Raw genomic sequence first — 21565 nt, forward strand, 5'->3', positions numbered from 1 at the left:
CGGTTTTAAACAATCTCCTGTGGGAAATGCTACTGGAAATGTCCAATAGGCAGCTAGAGAGTCCTGGTCTTAAAGGAGAAATGTGAGCTGGAGATGTAGTTTTAGGAGATGTTACAGGTCAAATTGTGTCCCCCTAAAATTCATATGTTGAAGTCCTAACTTCAAAATGTGACTGTGTTTGGAGACAGGGTCTTTAAAGAGGTAAGTAAGGTAAAATGAGATCACTAGGGTGGGCCCTAATCCAATATGACTGGCATCCTTATAAAAGGAGGAGATTGGGACACAGACAAGCACAGGGGAAACGGGGAAGATGGCCATCTACAAGCCAAGGAGAGAGGCCTCAGCCACCACCTTGATCTTGGACTTCTTGTCTCCAGAACTGTGAGAAAACAAGAACAAATTCTGTTGTTTAAGCCACCCAGTCTGCGGTATAGGTTATGGCAGCCCTACCAAACGAACACAGGAGACATCATAATTATGGTGAAAATTAAAACCATGACACTGGAAAATATAACCTAAAGAGTGCTTGTAATTGAGAGCCCAAGGCACAGGAAAAGGACCCCAGAAAAGGAGCAGGGAAGGAGTGGTCAGAAAGGAGAAGGAACCAGGAGGCTGTGGTGTCATGGAAGCCATGGGAGCAGAGTGCTCAAAATGAGAAGAATCGGCAACATCGTCAAATACAGCAGAAAAGACCAGTAAGATTGGAATTAAATGTAATTGACATGGCACAGATAATCTCAGTGAGAATGACTTCTGTGGAGCAGTGTTGACAGAATCCAGATTGCAGTGGGTTGAGGAAAGAATATGAGATGACGAAGCAGAGAATATGGATGTGGCCAACCATTATGAGGAGTTTGGATGCTAAGGAGAGGAACGAGATTGACGAGATTTACTATATGGAGATCTATAGACCTTGGAAAGGGAGAGAGAGGCTTGTTTCCAGCCTGAGGAAATGGGCCCAAGGGAGTGGGAGTGATTGAAGATGAAGGTAAAAAAAAGGATGACCCGTGGAGTCAGATCCTGGAGGAACAGGAAGAATCAGAGAAGGACAGGGATGGAAGAGTTGGCCTGTAACAGAAGAAAAATGCTTTATCTTCTGAAATTAGGACAAAGGAGATGAGGATTGATGATGCAGTCTGTGGATTTGTAGGAGTGGAGTGGTAAATTGAGGGAGATCATGTACAGTAGTCTCAAATCTCTCTCTGATGTTGGAGCAGTTTCTCTAGTTGTCCAGTTTTTCTCTAGAGGCATTTGGTCTCCAGGGTAGAGGAGGATCGGGGTTTTTCTGGGTAGGTTTAGCAGAAAGGAAGAGCCTGCAAGGGATTTGAGAATGCTGGTGCCTGAGGCATCCAGATTCTATTTCAGCTTAAAGAGATCAACATAACATACAAAGAAAATGTGTAATCTAAATACAAATTGTATTTTGTATTCTCATTTTTTAGATGGAAAAACATTACAGCACAAAATGCAGCAAAAATTAAGGTAAAATGTAGAAAGTTAGCAACAGAACAGGTCTCTTGATTGTCTCCATCATAACAGAAGGGAACATGAGTGGACGAGGTGGATTTTCTGATGCAACCATTCTGGTGTGTTGTAAGGGAGGAGGAGAAAGAAGAAGAAACTAGAGATCAAGCGTTTGTATAGGATAGAGAACCACCGTCTGACATGTACACTCTGTGATTATGTATGAAGATCTTTAAAAACCAGCGTAGAGCCTATTCTATGTAAAATTGTAGCATAAAGGTTAACTTTGATGCCTTCAGCCTTGTTTTTTACGCCCTGTCTCTCTTATATGGACCTTTTACTTCTCCAGATCAGATATACTAATTCCCTCTGTGTGTTCATGATTAATTTATATTCCTTCCTAGTAGAACTTAATACATTAATAGCAACAATTGCTAACATCTTTGAGCACTTATTATGTGCCACGTATTATGCTTCATGTTCACATATATTATAACATTTATCATCCCAACTACCTATGAGGAAAGTATTATCATTGTCCCCATTTTACAGGTAATAAAACTGAGGCTTACCTAAGATTCACAAGGCTAGTAATTGGTAGAGCTGAGATTCAAACTTGTGTCTGTTTGAACCCACACTTCTACCTTTTAAAAAGGAGAGCTAGAGAAGACAATGACACGCATAATGAGAGACAATGGTGAAATCTGAGATATGGGAATAAAAGCTATTTCATTCATATAAACAAAGCTATTTCCATCTATTCCTTTAAAAATCCAACATAGGGGCTGCCTGTCTGTGGTAAGATAGACATGACGTTGAGGACAATGACAAGAACCTAATACTAAGAAACCTGTTCTGTTGCTTTCTACATTTTACTTTAACTTTTTCTGCCTTTTGTGCTGTAATGTTTTTCCATCTAAAAAATGAGACTACAAAATACAATTTGTGATTAGATTACTACCTACTCTGTAGGTAGTGTTGATCTCTTCAAGCTAAAAGGTATGATGTGGCTGAAAACTATTGCTCCCACCCCTCACTGCTCATCCGCCAAAATGCAACATCAATCTAGATCTATAAAGCAATGCACCAAGCAAATTCTGTAGAATTGCTGAAAGAATCCTGGCAGTGAACTGCATCCCCTTTTAATTCCCCAAGGGATGCATCCAATTTATATCAACTTTAATGTTTGAAATATTTCTGCTTCTTAGTCAAGAAAGGGAAAATACAGTTGGACGCTAATAAAATAATTAAAAGTACGAATTATCTAGAGTAAACAAAAAACAATGTTGCACAAATACATGAAGAACATCCAGAAAAACAACAGCATAATGATAGAAATTAACTCTACGCCACATTTCCATGCATTGTTTTGAAGTTCTTGTAATTTATGACACAACTCTCATATTAGATTTTGAATTGGAAGAAATAAGCTTATGTTTCATTATATTATACTGTAATATAGGGCTTAATAAGAGCCTGATAAATCTTAAGTATTGCATTACACTATGTTAATGATCATCACCATAGCTTTTCCAACACAGGCACCACGTGTCATCACAAATTATAATTCAAAGGAAATATTAGCAATTCGGAGTGCCCATATACTGTAGTTAATAAAGCAGTGAATAGAAATCAGCTTTATAGGTAATTTACCAGCTAATGACAATTATTTCTATACTGTGTCACAGGCTTATGTGAGGAGAATAACCTTCTATATAAAGAAGATCAATGTTCATAACATACTTACTTGTATACTGCAGCAACTCATCCAATATTGATGGCTGATAGTTTCTCTTAATAAATTAATTTATTGCCTGACAACACAAAAAATGCAGTATTTCATATTGTTCACTGCCCAGGGGTATTTAGCAAGTTTGCCAACTACAACAAAGAGTCCAAATTGTACTGGTAGGAAATAAAGTGATGGAATGTGAGTCGCAATATATTGCGGTCAAGTGTTCCATGTAAGTACTGCACGATTTATGGCCATCTCAGAGCATGAGGATTCTGCTGTGTCTGATGGAGTGGCTTAGCAAAATAAAGACAGATGGCAGTGTAGTAAATAATTACTTGATTGGAAGGCGACCATTGCAGGATTGCTTCCTGCCTTCAATTCAACTAGACTTCACCTGGGGTACAGCACGTTGATTCATGTGAGCGTTTACAGCTTTGAGTTGATTGACCAAAGAGAGACTCATAATTTAATAATTAATAAAGAAAAAGGATGTTGTGAAATGGGAGGGGATGCGAGTCCTCAGTGAGTTTCCCTGCTCTCCCTTCTGTTGTCAGATAATTGACTACTCTCTATCCTTAAGATTCAAGGGGAATTGTAATGTGTAGACTCCTGCCTATTTCTAAAAGACATATTTAAAAAAAAAAAAAGATGGGGGTGTAGAACATTGGAGGCAATCTTGACAACTAAATTGAATTTCAAAATATAGTCACTCCAGTTAGTTACCATACAACCAATTTATAAAGCACTTGAAAATGGAGTAACTACCACCCAAGCAGTTTGGGCATTTACGTGAAAATACGGCTCAGGATTGACTCTTCGGTCTTACTGTGAGAACTGTTTGGGGATAAGTATGAAGAATTGGTTAGAAACCCACTCAACTGAGAGAACCTTAGAACTGACATCTAGGCTTTTTCTTCCATCATTAAAACCTCAGGGATTCTTTTAGTCTTGGAATGAGAGAAGGGCAGGCTTTTACTCTCTCTCTCTCTCTCTCTCTCTCTCTCTCTCTCTCTCTAGCATTGTGGCTTTGTAAATCATGATAGAGTATGGAATTATCTAATATGGAAGATTCAAATTCCCACCTGATGCCCAGGTGCTTGCACTTTCCAGGGAAAGGACCCCTTTCCTTGCCTCTCATTCTTCTGTTAATTCTGCCTGTCCTACCTTCTGTCACATTCCCGCCTAGTTTGTACCGTCAGCCCCTCTTTTTATAACTCTGTGTAGAGCATTAACTCCACTCCTTTCAAACATTGTCTTTTGTACCTACCCCCCATATACATACTTGACACACCCCATCCCTGACAAGTATTCACTTGTTTTTCTTCCTTCAGAGAGGTAATACTTTCAAATGTATTGAACGGCACTGACCTGTTCTTTTATTTCAAGAAACTCCCCTTGAGTGCTTATTATGGTGGGTGGCACCAGCAGGGAGGTGTGGAGAGGGAGTATGAGAAGTCTAAGCACAAGCTTTGGAATCACATAGACCTGGGTTCAAATCCCAGCTTGACATTTTTTGGCTGTGGGACCTTAAGACAAATTACTGATCCTCTCTGTGTTTCACTTTTCACATTTTCAAATGGAAATAATTATAGTAGTTACTTCACAGATGTATTGATTTGGATTAAAGGATATGATGGCTGCAAAGTGTTTAGCTTTGTACTTGGCACAAAATAACCTCTCAATCAACGGTGGTAATGAAATACCACCTCCAGAAGCTACCCTCCAGGAATTTGCAGGCTAGTGGGGATAAAATAGACATGTATCTTAAAACTCTATTCTGTGTCGCACAGTTATAGTTACTGGGATAAAGACTGAAGCAGAGTATTACGGAAATGTAGAGTATTATGGAAATTTCTCTGATTGAGAAATTTGGAGATGGTTTCTTCAAAAAATGCAGACTGGGTGTTCCTTCGACAGTCAGAGCACAGCACTGAAGAACGATGGTGAAGAGGGATGAACACAAGAGTTCGAAGCAGAAGACTTGGGCCACCAGCTGTGCAACCTTGGACAAATCATTTGAACTGTCTGAACCCAAGTCTCCTTCACAGTAAAATGGGGAGAATACTACTACCTCTGCCTGCATCCCAGTATTGGTGTTGGGATCAAATAAGATACTAGGTGGAAAGAGCTTTACGAATCCTGAACACCACAAATGTGGTAGTGATGGTGGTGTGGTAGTGGTAGCGGTGATGGAATGAGTAATTGTTATTTTCAGCCTTGTGTAAATCAGTTCACATCTATCCATTCATCCCCCTCGGCTCATCCTCCTCGTGGCTAATGGCACACTTGTGCAAATCAGTGAGCCAGTCCTCTTGTGGAAAGAAATGTTTTGACAAAGTCTACTTTTGATTTCACATGCAAACAGAGGCAAGCAGTACACCAGATACATAACTCAGAAGAACAGATAAAACATCGCTTCTACTTAGCACTGAAATGAGAAAAGGAGAGATGCACAGAAGGAGGTCTTAGATCACCCACAAAGGGAATAATTAAGAATTAACGCTAATAAGAATTAGCAAAATCACTGTGCAAGTGATCATACCACTGTGTGGATCTGGAAATCCGAGGTGGCCGTGCAAGCCAATTTCAGCCTTACAATAGAATCTGTCTGCGGCCTGTCTCTGTCATCTTGGAGGCAACTGCCAAGGCTGACGCATTCCAGCACAGTCTGGTTTTGTCTCTCAGGCCTGGGATTTTGCAGTTTGCTCTGTCCGGGATGGGCTGTGTACATACCTTCAAGCAAATTGTTGGAATAGCTCCCAGTTCACTCAGCCAGCTGACTCTGTTACAAAGGAGGATTTATCTTTCTTCTTCCTGTGTCCAAAATAGGGGACAAAGAAGACGGCAACTAGTGGCTAATCATAGGGTGTGCTGGATCCTGCCAGAAAAAGAACAGCAGAGAACGCCCTCCCCAGCGTGGCCTTTGCAGTTGCCCCCACAGAAGCTCACAAATATGCACCTTCCAGACAACTGCAAAGTGCAAAACACCCCACAGCTCACCCCTGCAGCGCCCCAAAAAGTGGATGCTGCTGATGCTGCTGCCCTGGGGCAGCTGCCATATGTACCTGTATCTTTGGGGTCCTCCCTTTAAAATGACATGCTTGAGGGGCCGTGGTGTGGGGGAATTAACTTGGCATTACATCACATGCTATGTTTAGGTTCATCTGAGGATGAAGAGTTGGAGGTTAATAAAACAACTCTGAAATAATTGTAATCAGCCAGAAGCAAAAGGTCTTCTCAGTGGGGAGCATACAGGATTTGGAGTAGAGCAGACCTCTTTGCATTTGAACCCTGTTATTTGCTGGGTGACATCAGACACCTTACTTAAACTTTCTGAGCCTCAGTTTCTTCATCTACAAAATGAGGGTAATAATAGTAACTGTCTCAGAGTTATTTGGGAAGGAATAACATGCAGCACAGTCTCTGGCACCCAAAGAGTGTGCAATAAAGAGGAACTGCTAAAATAACTCCCACGTTTCTCAAAAACACTCAATTTGCTTTGCATGACTAAGCCCATTTCCAGAAGTTACATAAATACACTGCCTATAGACTGCACCCCTTACTTTTTTCTTTAAGAAGCTCCAAAGCACTATGCAGGAACTGTTGTTTATTCTTTTTGCAAAGCTAGGAGGGTGGGAAAGGGGAAGGGTTACCATTTCCATTTCACAGATAGGAAATCAGAGGCATAGAAAAAGTAAATGACTTGCCTAATGTCACATAAAGCCAGCAGCAGAGCTATAACCAGTCATGACCCCCAGTGTGATGCAGCTTGTGTTCACCTCTCGAAAGTCAGGGGTAAGCAGCTCCTGTCTGAGCTCTAATACCATCAGTCTAATTTCTCAGATTTTCTATAGCTGCTGGTCTTGAGAACCTTTGAAGCTTTGGGGAAATCACATGGGTGCTTTGACCTTAAATCTCATGCCACTGGCAAAAGATTAATTGCTAAGACCTGGAAAGGGGCCAGACAATTCTGTGTAGCTGAATAACAGCCTCGTCTAGGGATGTGACTGTCCTGACAGATTTAGTTAGTACATAATTGATAAATCTCAAGTTTGTATAGCTCTGCTTCCCAGATAGATAAGGCAACAGGCTCAGAGGGTTGAAATTTACAGAAGCCCTACCAGTGTTTTGTAACACTGAATCTAGATTTTCTGCTCTCTTCCTCGGAACACTGCTCATTTTCTAAGGCTCTGTTCCCAGCAGGGAATAAGATAAGGGGATCTGACACGAGTGCCACCTTGCCTACTGTAAGCAAGAATGGCCATCATTCTTCAGCACTGTCATGTGACTGCTTTCAAAGTCTTATTTACCAGTGCAGGTTGAGGTCAGAGAGGGACATGACGCATGACATAGCAGCTAAGAATTTTTCGTCACAATCAGAATCCAAAAAAGATAAAAAGCAGCCAGACGCAACACCAAAGTTTGGATGGTGGGTCTACACCCTGGACAGGAAATTTTGCACAGCTTGACTCTTGTTCCAGATTCCAGTGTTGTAAAACCCTTTTTAGCAATTTGAACTTTGACAGGCACACAGAAATCTCGGCTTCTATTTTTTCCACTGTGGTCACTGGCTCCAGAGAATATCTTGCTTATCAGAAAGAATTGTTGGTGGATATTTTTCATGGTAATTTGTATTTGGAGCCCATAAAATTTACTACAAGATTTCGTTATCTTTCCTTAATTCTTGTTCTCTAGTTTTATGTCTCAATTCAAGAGGCATTGTTGTGTGTCTGAAATATACCTGTATACTTCTCTAATTTTGTCACTTCCCTTTGTAAAATATCTGACCCAATAGCTTAGGTCAGTAAGTCAGTGGTTTTCAGTGTGTAAGATATTATATCTTATACACTGGATCTATATACAGTATATATCTATATACAGTGGATCTGCCCCTTTGTTTTTTTGCCAAAAGTGAATAAAGATGGCATTACATAGCCTCCCTTGCCGTCACAAATAAAAATCCAGTGACTTCAGGTATTATAACTTAACCCAGAGCTATTTTTCTGAGCTGGTTACTACTTTCTGAATACAATTCCTGGCATACATTACTTTTTAATAGTCATTCAGAAAAATCCTATTATAAATAATCATTTTACTGCATATATACCATTTTTCACATTAATATAGTTTATGAGTGGTCCTAAGTTAGTCACTATAAGTTAAGGAATTTTGTCTTCTTTCATCAGATGAGTTAGAGAAATTGGAACAGGAGAGGCTGGCTTTGGAAGCCACTATCAAAGACAACGAATGTGAAGAAGGAAGTCGCGGCATCCGAGGCTTGTTTAAAAAAGCTGGCAAGTTGACCATTACTAAGCCAACTCCTAAAAAAGGTAAGTACTAAAATTTACGAGAAAGATTAAAAGATGAACCACTATTTGAGTATCTAGGGGTCAGAAGTTAGCATCTGAGACTGAAAGACATTTCTTTCGGGAAGGTAAAAGATAGAAGCTATTGTCATTTATCAACAACATTAAACCCTTTGTACCATCTTACTGTAAAAACTTTACTTTAAAATACTGATATTTGGTTTGGGAGTAGGTTGAGTGCCATAAAATAGAAATTTCTTAGTTAAGATGGAAAGGAGATAGAAATTAAAGAACTAATACACAAACGAATTTATCTACACACACCCCCCTCCATACACATACACCTTGCAGACATTTCAGGGGATTTAAAGTTGACCAGTACAGGTAAATGAGGACTCCAGCTAGAACTCTTGTTTCAAAAAAAGCATCTTTATCACAAACCAGAGTTCTGGACTTAGAACTTCATCGATACTACTTACCTGTAGATTTTGGCTGAGTGGTACACTTATCTCTGAACGTCTGGGGTACATCCCGGGAATGTAGGACGAGAGAATGAGAAAGCTTGTTATCAGTTTTATAAACAGGTAATTCAAACATCTGATTTTTTTGTGTGAAAATTGTTTTCTTGCCAGAAACGCTGCGCGTTTGAGTTTAATGAGGTCCACAGCGACCTCTGCTGGTGGACAGTTGGAATGTTAACATGCATTTCTTTCATGTACCAATAATCCTATAGATACTGAAGTCATTCACTAGTGTGAGGCTCAAGAAAGATCGTTTCTCTGGGAAGGTCTCCAAGTCAAATAAGAAGATCCAAATTGAAACTTAGTAGGTTACTGGTCTAGGTTGACAGAATCCAATCTTTCAAAGCAGCTATCTCCTACCCTGGAAAAGGTTTGGTTCTGTTTGCTTGTTTTCCTGCTGTAGCCTAAGGATGAAATTTCACCCATAAAATAATATTTTTATATATTTATGTAGAATGATGGGCAATCCAAACATTACCCGCCTTCAAATACTAGAGGTACCCTCGGGTACCTGGAATATTCCATGAGCTATAGGAGAGACTACTATGTATTGCCACCCTTAAAATGACATTTTCTAGGAAAATGATATGTTTGAATCTGAAGTTGGAGGTACATGAGGACTTTCAGGGTATAAATTGTAGACTAAGACCAGTATAAGACCATCTGGGTGCTAACTACTATCTTCTTTCCTTTTCAATTGGTTTATTCATGAAAAGAGTTAACTATCCATTGAATCTGCTCTCTTCACTGGTACAGTCTGGAAAAGCAATGAAAAATTCAGAAGTCATAGCCCAATACTATGTTTTAGCTGATAGGGAGGAGGGAAGCATTAACGTCCTTATTAATGAAAGGAGGACTTGTTATCTATTCTGGAAGCCTGTTTCTACATCACAACACTTTCGGCAAAAATGTACTCTTCTGAAAGTCAATATGTCTCATTGTTCTGCAAAGCTAAATAATGTTTCATTTCCAACACCTTAAGTCTCAAACACAGCTCTACAGTAGGGCTTTACTGCTCTGGGCTTTCGTGGGTGGACAGCTCTCTTGAGTTCTAGATCAGGACCAACTATGCCCCTAGGCACTCATAACGCAGTCCTCTGGATGCTTTGATTTGCTTGCAAGTGGGGGGGGGAGTTGGGTCCATTTTGTAAATGTATTTACTTTCTCCCTCAGCATCCTCTATGGACGTAGAAACAATATAAGATAATTGCTTTAGAATTAACAGGCCCAAAACATGCAAACAGGGAAAGACAGAACAAAGCGTCTTTAGAACCTCTTAGATCAGACAGGAAGCTCTGAAGAGGCTGTCAGCTCTACTCTAAGCACTATGCTGACACCATCTCTTTGAAATAGAGCAATGAAGTCACAACTTTCAAAGGCATGGAAATGAGAAATAACATATACAGTGTAGCAAAGAAACCCCTACTGGCAAATAGGAACAAGGGTCCAGCTCAAACAGTGGCCTACTTCCCTAGAACACTTTCATTGTGTCCATGTTAGGGTGGAAGTTGCATTAAAAAAAAATTTTTTTAAGTATTTTATGTGTGCCCTTAATTATAACTCAAGTAAAGGAATTTTGTCTTTCCATATTTCCTGGCTTTTTCATCTCATTCACAGAGATTCAAATAGCTCAAATGGCTTTACCTTAGCTTCACAAGATTCCTTGAAAAGAAAACAGGAGTAAGCCAGGCCGACATTAGGACCAAAGAGTCGTAGAGAGGCAAGATGTACATGGTCCTTGGCAACCTTTATAATCTAGACATTCAAGGAATTTACACCAAAATTGTGCTCAAGCGAATGAATTATCTAACGAAGGAATTCTTCTGATTCTATTGCTTATCTCTAGAAAACCAATCACCACATGTTCTACTTTCAAGTAAATCTGAAAATATGATTAAGTTGAGTTATATCCGAAATTTGGAAAAATTGGGCTATTTTGCTATTGTATCAGATAAGTTTGCATTGTTACATGTCTAAATGATAATTTCACTCTGAGACAGATTACTAAGAACCCAAAAATAATCCACTGCTTTATAAGGAAAACTGTAATCATAAAACCAATATCAAATTTCTTTGAACTATTGAAGGTGATCTAAATTACTGTGAGATTCCACCTTTATCTCCCCTTTTCGGAGAACAGAGCTCACTATTTGCCTATAAGTATAAAAAAACACTTACAAATTCATGACCCTTCCTCTATTTTCCTGAATAGATTTATTGGAAAGTTATTTTGTTTCTTTCCTCCAAAGACAGATACACTACTTTCCCTCTCATTACAGACAGCAGCATTAACACAATCCGGTCAATGCACGTCGGGGAATTCAACCAGAAGCTGGTGGAAGCCAGCAACCAATTCAAAAAGAAGCAAGGAAAAGGCACAATTGATGTTTGGTGGTTGTTTGATGATGGAGGTAAAAAATTCCGGAATATACACCAGGGAGCAGAATTTCTATGTTGATAAATTTAACAAACTGCATGGGAAGGTATTTGAAAATGATACCAGTTAAAGTATAACGTTTCTGTGTTCTCCAAAGATTTTAAATTATTTAGGAGCTATGAGTGTGGGAATGAATAAAGATGTAAAGCCATTCATTTCCTTTCAGTTAGACATACTCATCTTTTCAGTCATAATTTACCCTTCTTTCAGGGTTAACACTCCTGATCCCCTATATCTTGACTCTCAGAAAAAAATGGAAGGACTGCAAATTAAGAATCTATGTAGGAGGGAAGATCAATCGCATTGAGGAAGAAAAAATTGCGTAAGTAACTTCTGACTCAAGTGTTAGAACATTTGGATGTCTGCTGTTTTCATGCCTTAATTTTAAGAACTTTAGGTGTCTGAGGCACAGTAGATTTAGACAGTCACCACGATAGGCCTCATGTTTACTTGGTTTTCTGGTCAATAAATTATCTGCGTAATTTTTCTAATCACTGTCTTCAAGTCTTTTTATTCCCTGCCACAAATGCTTTCAAAAAGGGATTTGACACTGAAGTTTGATCTCACATCTTGAGAGTATCATTATCTTGTATAATGTTTAGTTTGTTCTGACTAGTCAATGTATTCAAGAAAGGAAAAGCCTGAAGGAATTTGTGTCCAGTAGTTTTTTCTGGGAGATTCAAACCCATTAATTCACGGCAGTCACTGGAACACGCACACGTGAAGGGAACCGAGAGGCTGCAGAGACCAGGTCCTGGTCCCAGCCCTGCTGCCAACGAGCTGCAGGACTTTGCAACAGTCACTACACACATCTCGGCCCCCAGTTTCTCATTCATAGTTTGAAAGAATTTAAATGGATGACTATTGAGAACACTTTCTAATAAAAAAATAAAATTAAAATGTCCCACAGTGTAAGTGTGTATCTTTTTTATTAATTCAGTCATGGAGAGCTGGTGTGTAGTTGTGAGAGCACCAAGCGTGCTGAGAACATGGTGCCTCCAAAGGTCTCTGGCGGAATCTGGAGAACAACCTTCAGCAGCTCTTGGTGCCCCGGGGCATTCCCCCATGGAACTGCTGCTTCCAGAAATCACAAAATAACAACAGGCTTTTATTCAGTAATTTTCCACATTTTCTCCCCCCCTCTTAGGAGGATATTATATATATTTAATTCTCCTTAAGAGAGTCATATTAAAATGGAAACTAATGTCATATCTATAATAATTTATATTTTCTTAAAGCCCCCAGTATTTTATTGGGACAATTGATGAAATTTGAAAATGGTTGGTGGATTAGACGATAGTATGGCATCAATGTTATATTTCCTGATTTCAAAAATTGTGCTCTGTTTATATAAGAGAATGTCTTTGTTCTTAGGAAATACCCACTGAAGTATTTAGAGGTAAAGGGGCCTGATATCTGAAACTTACTTAAAATGGCAGATAGGTATGTGGGTAGGTAAGTAGAAAAAAGAAAGCCAGTGAAAAGGAAAGAAAGATGTAGATAGACAGACATAGATATATGTAAAGAGAGAAAGAGAATGATAAATGGGGCAAAATATAAATAGTTGGTGAATCTGGGATTTCTTTGCACTATCCTTGCAACTTTTCTGTAACTTTGAGATTATATCAAAATTTTCAGTTACCAGGGAAAAAGCCTCCAATATATAATGATATAATCTATAATAATTATTAGTTTGTCAGTAGTTTGTCAGTAACTATAAAAATTGTCAGCAAGATAGTAGTCAATAAGTACTATAACTTGTTCTCTTTTTTTCAAATGATAAGCGTGGACAGCTCTACGTTACCTTCCCTGAAACCTGAGTAGCAGAGCTGGGTTTGCTATTTCCAGCGTCTACACCTCCAGGAATTTCTCTTTGCCTTCGGTGGGGAATAGCGGGATCCACCTTTAGCGTATCCATCAAGTACGATAATGAAAATCAAACAGTAACCAAAGCCTTTGTCTGGAAGCTAAGCTGAAATAAGACATGATTGCTTTTCATATCCTAAACCCAAAACTCTTTGAAAATAGTTAGATATGCAGTGATGAGGTGTTTCTCTCATATTTTCAGAATGGCTTCCCTTCTGAGCAAATTCAGGATAAAGTTTGCAGACATCCATATCATTGGTGACATCAACGTGAAGCCAAACAAAGAAAGGTATGAAACATTTAACAAGATCCATTGTTTACCTGTGGTACGCTCTCATTCTGTGCTGATTATTAAAGGGTAAGAATGGTACGTATTTACTTCAGTGACTTCCTAATAAGATATGATAAAAAAGGGGCTTCAAATGATCATGACATAGAGCTATCAAGCACGTTCTAATGGAAGGAAAACGTTCTACAGTGAAGATGAGCTTGAAAGGGAGAATTGTTGAAACACAAGTTAGTTAGCATTTTAGGATTGCCCTTCATATTCTTAGTTTCTATGGTGGCAAGAGTAGGAGGAAGCTCAAGCTCAGACGATTCTGACCTGAGCAATCTGGGCAAGTTTTCATTATTTAAAGTTACTGGTGGGGCACCCTGGATGGGGAGCTCTGATGGAGAAGATGTAGAAACAGCTTGTGTCTGCTTGGCACAATGACAGAGCTGACCTTCCATGGCCATTTTAGCTTTTAGGCAGAAAGGACCCAACACTTGGAGCCTGTGAACTTTCGAGGAGCCTCGAAAACTATCTGAAGCCTGGCAAGGAAGTGTATTGGCTCCAAAATTTTAAAATGGCAAAATTGAAATAATCATTTAAATATCTTTAAATCATGACATCATTTTAACTCTCACTAATTGTTAAATTTGTCAAGTTCATGATATTTGAAAACAATTTGTAGATTAGATCTTCACAGGAGTTCTCAAAGATGTAAGAAGATCATCTGGAAATGATAGCTGATTGTAAATTAAATTAACTACTTAGAGCTATAATTTAGCAATTATGAAATGTTTTCAATTGTTTACAGTTCAAAATCATATTTTTAAATTTTAAATTTTAAATTTTAAATTGCATCCAGATGCAATTTAATACATTTGGGTTGGTGTGGAGTGGGGCCTCCAAGGGTGAGAGTGCAGAGGGACACAAAGGTCTCAGTAAGACTTAGGTCCTTGTTGTCCCCTCGGATGTCTTCTCATTTCTGTTTAAGATGCATTCTTATTGACCAAACAACAACCTCAAATTTCACGTCGTTTGAGGGTATTCATGATTCCTCCAGGGCTATGGGTCAGTTAAAAATGGCTTTGCAAAACACCTTAACTATGATAAGAAAGCTATAATCTACAGGGTTGACTTGGGTTGGGTTATTACTAGGTAATATTTCCTCACATTGCATATACCACTAATGCCTAGCATTCCTATATTTCTACAGTTATAAATACTTCAGAAAAATTAAGAACAGATTTATAATTGTCCTTGGTAAATAGAATTAACATTCTGATATGACCTGGGTTGTCGTGCAATAATCTCTGGTAGCCTTCCACATTTCATTTGAAGAATTTTAATTCCTAAGTTGTTGCCTTTTGGAATTTGCAAGGATATGATCAAATGGGCTCATCTTATGGCTGTAATTGGTGGAAATGCATTCTCTTTCATAACTGCAGGGCCAACAATTCCCTAGCATGTGCCACTTAGCAACAGGCCAGAGCCTACCAGTGCTCTGCAAGCACAGGGCCATTTACTCTTGTCTAGAGGGTGGCCACGATGTCTCCTACTGACTTTGGATTTTCTATAAGCCCTGGCTCAATGCTGGGCCCAAATTAGTCACCTACTTCTTGTAACCAAATTTTTCTTGCTGTTGTTTGTCTTCTCAGCAGCTAAGGACTGTCTGTTTGCTGATTAATTTGTTCCTTTATCCTTTGCCTCTTTATCCATCAGTCTGGTTTTCTCTACCCAAGTCCTTGTTTCCTTCCCTTTCATGCTCGTCTCTGCCCAGCTGCCATAGTCACCCACGGCATCTCCATCCTTTCTGTCCTGTCACCGAGGGTGTTGATGGACCTCTTCCCCTGACCATTCTCTTCATTCTTGAGTGTCCATCATGGTCTAGACACTCTTCATCCTACTACCCCGACCTTTGTGCCATGAGTTCCTCCTTTCGGGGAACAAACTCTACGGACAGTAGTAAGAAATGAAGGACAGGCGTTTTTGCTTTTGCCCTGATATCTAAGTTTGATTTTAGACACCATCTTAATTTGGTGTTTCTTGCGTATCATCATCCTACAATGAAGAGATCTACTTTCTCAGGAAAAGAATGCATTAGTTCTCACAATTTTGAAGATTTTCTCTCTGATAGTTCAAGGTCTTGAGGAAGATGTAGGAAAAAATCCATTCTTACTAGAATAAAAGAATCCTTGCAGTTAATGTACCCTGGTGTGAAGACAAAAGGCCACCAAGAAGAGATGTGCTAAAAGTGCCATCCTCCTCCCTTCAGCCTTCTGCTATAACTGATGCCATATTACTTAATAAAACCGTCACATATCGGAAGTTGGCAATGGCTGTTTCAATATATGAAGGTAAATTTTAGAACAGAGAATGGTCACTCAGTAAACCTCACAGATGGCCACCGGTAGCACATCTGGCACCTTTGTGCTAATTTTAAAAAGGCAACTCCTCTGAGGGGTTCAATTAGACAAAGAGAACTCTTCCTCTGGGCTGCTGCAGCTCCAGGGCCAGGGCCCAAAGCTCAGAGATCTCGCTCAATCTCAGCCCCCACACGGGCCGCCTGGCCAGGCAGCCCTTATCTACCATTAACATCTACCTCCTGATCTCTTGGTGGCCAGGTGACACACTATGTCGAATATACTTTGTCAACGATTTCCATGTTGGAGCCTAATGTTAAATGCCCTTAAATTGTCTTTAAAAAATCTTTCGACTACCTTAAAACATCCGTAAGTCTTGATGCAGATATTTTCTCATAGAAACGTTATCTGTAAATATGGTGGGCCAAGGGTGAAGGGGAGTATAAAAGCAAAGTTAATGAGAAAATAACTGAGCTAGCAGAAACTAAAAAGCTCTTGTGGTTAAATTTCATTTTTTATTATATAGACTGAATTAAAAGTCATAGGCCAAAAAGACAACAATCTTCATACAGAAATCAAAGAGAAACCAGAAGCAATTAACTAGATAATTTAGTTTAAAGATGCTGGGGTGGTCACAGAAACAACTAGTACATTAATTTGAGAAAAGAAATCTTGTATGAACTTAGGGGGAAAATTTTATGCAATGAGAAAATGTTTAAACTTTGTTAGTATGAGGAACAAGGATGGGGAAAGCGGGGCAGCCGTAAGTTAATTTTTTAAATTGAATTAATTCTCATTTGTATTCAATAACATGTAATTTTGGCCTATTCTAGAGTCAGTTAAAAAATATTTATCAGAAAAATCAGATTTAATGAGAATCAAAATAGAAATCTTGAGCTACCTTTGGATCCCCTAGGTAGGAGAATGGAAAATGGCCAGCTCAAGGATGAGACTTAGGATGAAGAAATCAAAGATGACCACTATGTCACCTAGCATGTTTCAATTGCAAGTAAAAGAAAAATTAACTCATAGTGATTTAAATAATGGAAATTATTGTCAAACATAACTGAAAAATCCAAGTATTTTGGCTCTCAGGCAAAGCTTGATCTAGCAAGTTAAATTTGTAATCAAGGACTAATTCTCTTTCATTCTCTGTACTCTACTTTCCATTATAAAATCAGCAATCAAAGTTGATTTAGCTTATAAAACAAGATGATTGCCAATAGCAACCAGGACTACATACTTGCTCATTTACATTCAGCAGGAGAGAAAGTTTGTCTCTTCCTCAGTCACTGAACTCAGGTCCTGAGCTCCGTTCAGGTTGCACCAAACTGAGCCACTCGCTGTGATCAGTGGAACGCTAGGTGCCTGTTGGTCAAGCTTGCCTGGGTTATGTGCCCACCCTGGGCAACCACTCTGGCAGGAGGAATAGAATTGTGCTGATTGGCTGATGCTGGGGATGGAATCATTCCCACCAAATTACAATGGGGAAGCACAGGGTGGATGCCAGGAGACAACAAGCAACCTCTACTCCACCTTCTATTTCTTAGGAAACTATTTTTTGAACTGGTCTTTCTAATAAGCACCTGGGCTGAGATGCAAAGAAAACTCTTAACCTGATCAAAATAAATATATGTAGATCTGAAACAAAGAGCCTCTCAATTGCTAACCTCAGTCCTGTGGCTTTTCAGTAAAATGAATGCCTTGTTTTACAGGGCACTGCACACTTTTCAGAGCACTGTCACCCAAATCATCATACTGAGCCTCACACCAATCCTCACACCAGCTCTGAGCAGCCATCATTACCCCATTTTATAGGCAAGCTTATCCAGTCAAGCAGGACACGGAAGAGCTGGAGCCAGAACCCAGGCTCTCCTCTCCTAGGCCAGCACCTTTGCACGATTACCACCAAAGGTCTCTGAAGGCACAGCACTGTTGGAAGGAATAGCAAATAAAAGCATTGTATGGTTGGAAGAAGAATAGGGCATATCAGTCTTATTCCTTTCCTGTCATTGTCTACCATTCTCAATATGTCAATGCATCAGAAATCTACTGCATTAAGTATCTCTTCATCCCTTAACAAAGGCACACCAGTAGGGACTCCCTAGTCCTTTGTTATCTCTGCCCTTTGATCTGCAAATCCTAAATCAGGCCAATTGATGAGATATTGAACTCATCGCTTCATATTTTAATTTTCTTAACCTAACAGCCCATTGATTCTAATTATCGCTCATTCCAAAGTTACTAAATTATAAATAAGCTACATTATATAAAACCAAAGAATTGTTTATATTTGAGATCATCTTATAGTAAGTAGCATTCTGTAGACAACTACTCTCATAAATTATAAGCTTGTCTGTACTATCATTTGAAAAATAAATCTTATGAGAATCTTATGAAAAGCAAGAATGAGATTTTTCAGCAATTTTTTTTTTTTTTTTTTTGTGAGGATGATCAGCCCTGAGCTAACATCCATACCAATCCTCCTCTTTTTGCTGAGGATGACAGGCCCTGGGCTAACATCCGTGCCCATCTTCCTCCACTTTATATGGGACACCGAAACAGCATGGCCTGACAAGCGGTGCATTGGTGCGCGCCCGGGATCTGAACCCAGGCTGCCAGCAGCAGAACGCGCGCACTTAACCGCTACGCCACAGGGCCGGCCCCACAGCAATTTTTAAAACGTTTCACAGCTCTGAAATACCGCTCCTAGTTTTCTACTTAATGATTTCTTCTTAATTGCTCTAACATGGTCTTAGATTTTTAGACATTAAAATATTACTGATTTTTTTTTCTTTCTTCTAACACGCACCTGAACAGTATTCATTTGAAAATCTCAAGCAGCAATAGCAGACACCAGAAGGACAAAGGCTGCATTATTGGCAACAAACATCCAAATTGTTCTATAGCCATTAAACTTGTCGGAGCCCTTGCTATTCACCTTCCAACTGCCCACAGCCTCTTACCATGAGTAGGAGTTGTCATGTGTACTAAAGTTGAGGAGGGCAGCCCTATCCAACTCCCAGGGAGCCTAGTTCATCTCCTACATTAATTCCTGAATGTCTCCCGTAGAGTCTGTACAATAACCAGATGGAAACACATTTATGAGCTAAAGTGTCTACATTACAACTGTGTCTTGGACTATGCTACGCAGAAAATGTATTCGCAGAACGATTACTACCTATGTGTCTGTGTTTATATTGAGGATCTAATACCTAATAGCCTAACAAGGCCTCAAACATGCTAAGGCCTTTCTTTAGGCAGGGAGGCAGTGCTGTAGCCATGGTTTTACTCACAGTAAGTCCCCTGCAAAAATAATTCTTAAAAGATTTGCATGACACTCAGCTCTGATTCTGCTGCCAGCAGAGCCAGTCATACCTGGAGTATCTGTGAAATAATGAGTTAGTTTCCCACTGTGAGGCCTCCTTTATAATTCCAATTTCAGCTGGAAAGTCTTTGAAGAGATGATTGAACCATATCGTCTCCATGAAAGCTGCAAAGATTTAACAACTGCTGAGAAATTAAAGAGAGAAACTCCATGGAAAATTACAGATGCAGAACTGGAAGCAGTCAAGGAAAAGGTAAGGACTTGTCTTCCTTAATTTTTACTTTGCTGTCTAACTAGCTGAAAAAGAAAACAGTGGTTGATTTAAAGATCAAAAGGTAATGTTCTATTACAGAATTTCATTATTCAAGACCCAGGTTTTCTGCATTTTTCAAGTGCTCTTCAATCATATTACTGGATGTGAAGATTTAGAAAACTTTTCATTTTTTAATATAAAATCAATTCTTTTTTAAAAGTTAAGAAAAACAGGTTATTGATACATATTGTGAAGTCTCTTTTCAAATTTAATTTTATAGAACAGGAGACAGACCCATCCGTCTAAAATAATTCAAGTCAAGTCAATATGTGTGCAGAGTAAAGGTAGATTGACTCACGATTTAACACAATAACAAAGAATTTTAACCTGGTGAACATAGCTATGAACACTAACAAAGAGATCTGAGAAAATAAATAATTGGAAGAATCAATGTGAAAGTTAGATGGGCACACATTGTAGGATGGATGTAAAATTGTCAGCTTTTTGAGAGAACCTATAAGATGGGAGATAATGAAAGGGGCAGGAACATAAGAATTAGGCAGAAGAACAGACATCTGAATTGGATTGGACATTCAAGGAAAAAGACCACAAGAACCTCTAAATTACAAAATTTAAATTACATTAGGAGCTGAAGTTGGAGCAAGAGATACTAAAAGCCTTTCAAATTTAGTGGAAAAAATACTGAGCTAAGAATCATAAACTCTGCGTGTAATAAACTGCCCAGTTCTAACAAAGATTGTTCATGTAATTGAGCGAATTACCCATCTGAACCCTGGTTTCTGAACCAGTGAAATATAATAATAAATATTACTCTCTTCACTGCAAAATGGTTAATGTAGTTATTTTTCCAAGTGAGTCTTTTGGTGACTTTTTAGTCGAAACCAGTCTCCTGTGCTGATAAAATATTCAAAGAGCCTAAAGAAAGGTAGATTAGGATATAATCTGTGTTCTTAGGATGTCAAATTGGTATCAAGATTAGGTTAGTTTTCTTCAGCTACAAACCTGTTCCCCAGAACTGGCCATTCTCATCTTCTTTTTACTGCTATCCATGTTGTTTGCTCGTTTTTTCCCCTAGAATTTAATAAGCCACTATAGCACAATGACAATCTGGTCTTATTCTTTATACTTCTAAAATTTCTTATGAATTTTTAAAGTACTGTAAGTTTACAAACCTAAATGAAATAATTGTAATTTTGTTTAAAAAGTGAGGTTTTTCTATTTGTCCATAATTTAAGGTAAGATCAATTCTCATTCATAATTCTGAGAGAACTGCCCTCAACAAAATCTGAATGTTGTCCACAGAGTTATCGCCAAGTTCGACTGAACGAACTCCTACAGGAGCACTCAAGAGCTGCTAATCTCATTGTCCTGTAAGTATCTTTGCAGGCATTTAAGAATCCTACAGAGAAATCTTAGGGAAACAAGTTAGTCAATTTAAAAGCTCACGACTATTCAGGTGAAAGGTTTTAAAAATTTGGAAGATATGGGATTTTAGGCAGTGAAGGAAAATAAACGTCACCCTGAGACTCTGACAGTTGGGGCCTATGGGCTTTAGAGGGCCTCACTTGGACTTTCCTCCAGGTGAGCCCCACCCACGGGGCCAGGGGCACGTGCCCATCTAGAACCCTGGCTCCCCTCTAGACCACACTCCAGGAACCTGACCCTGGAATTCCCTGCCTAATGAGCCCCAAGCTGGCCACTGAGGCTCACAGACTCCTTCCCTGGGTGGGTGCTCCTGAGGTGTAGAGTTCACGGCATGTTCACGAGGGTCCTTGCCGAGTGGCAAGAGGCCAGCGTGGCAGAAAAAGTCAGTGAGCTTTTCCATTTCCACTCTTTGCCCTCCATCTCACAAATGGTAGGGGTGTACCTACTGAAAATATTAATGTTTGTTTACCTAAAGATTGATAGCTAAAAATGAAAACCTCCAACTATTTCACATTCAACCTCATGAACTGACTCCTACGTACGAAAGTAAATATGTCTTCAGCAAGGTTGAGACTGGA

At 39.2% G+C, this 21565-nt stretch overlaps 1 protein-coding gene across 1 annotated transcript in view; it reads left to right on the forward strand.

Annotated features, from left to right (window-relative positions):
• Nucleotides 1–21565, forward strand: part of SLC12A1 (solute carrier family 12 member 1) — an 82434-nt gene that overhangs the window by 58528 nt on the left and 2341 nt on the right. Inside the window, exons 20-25 of the mRNA XM_058540542.1 lie at nt 8386–8529; nt 11306–11437; nt 11674–11785; nt 13532–13618; nt 19406–19541; nt 20865–20932. Of these exons, the coding sequence (XP_058396525.1) occupies nt 8386–8529; nt 11306–11437; nt 11674–11785; nt 13532–13618; nt 19406–19541; nt 20865–20932 (679 nt within the window). The remainder of the gene's footprint in view (nt 1–8385; nt 8530–11305; nt 11438–11673; nt 11786–13531; nt 13619–19405; nt 19542–20864; nt 20933–21565) is intronic.

Source organism: Diceros bicornis, chromosome 5 (assembly GCF_020826845.1).
Source record: "Diceros bicornis minor isolate mBicDic1 chromosome 5, mDicBic1.mat.cur, whole genome shotgun sequence".
NCBI classification, from domain to species: Eukaryota; Metazoa; Chordata; class Mammalia; order Perissodactyla; family Rhinocerotidae; genus Diceros; species Diceros bicornis.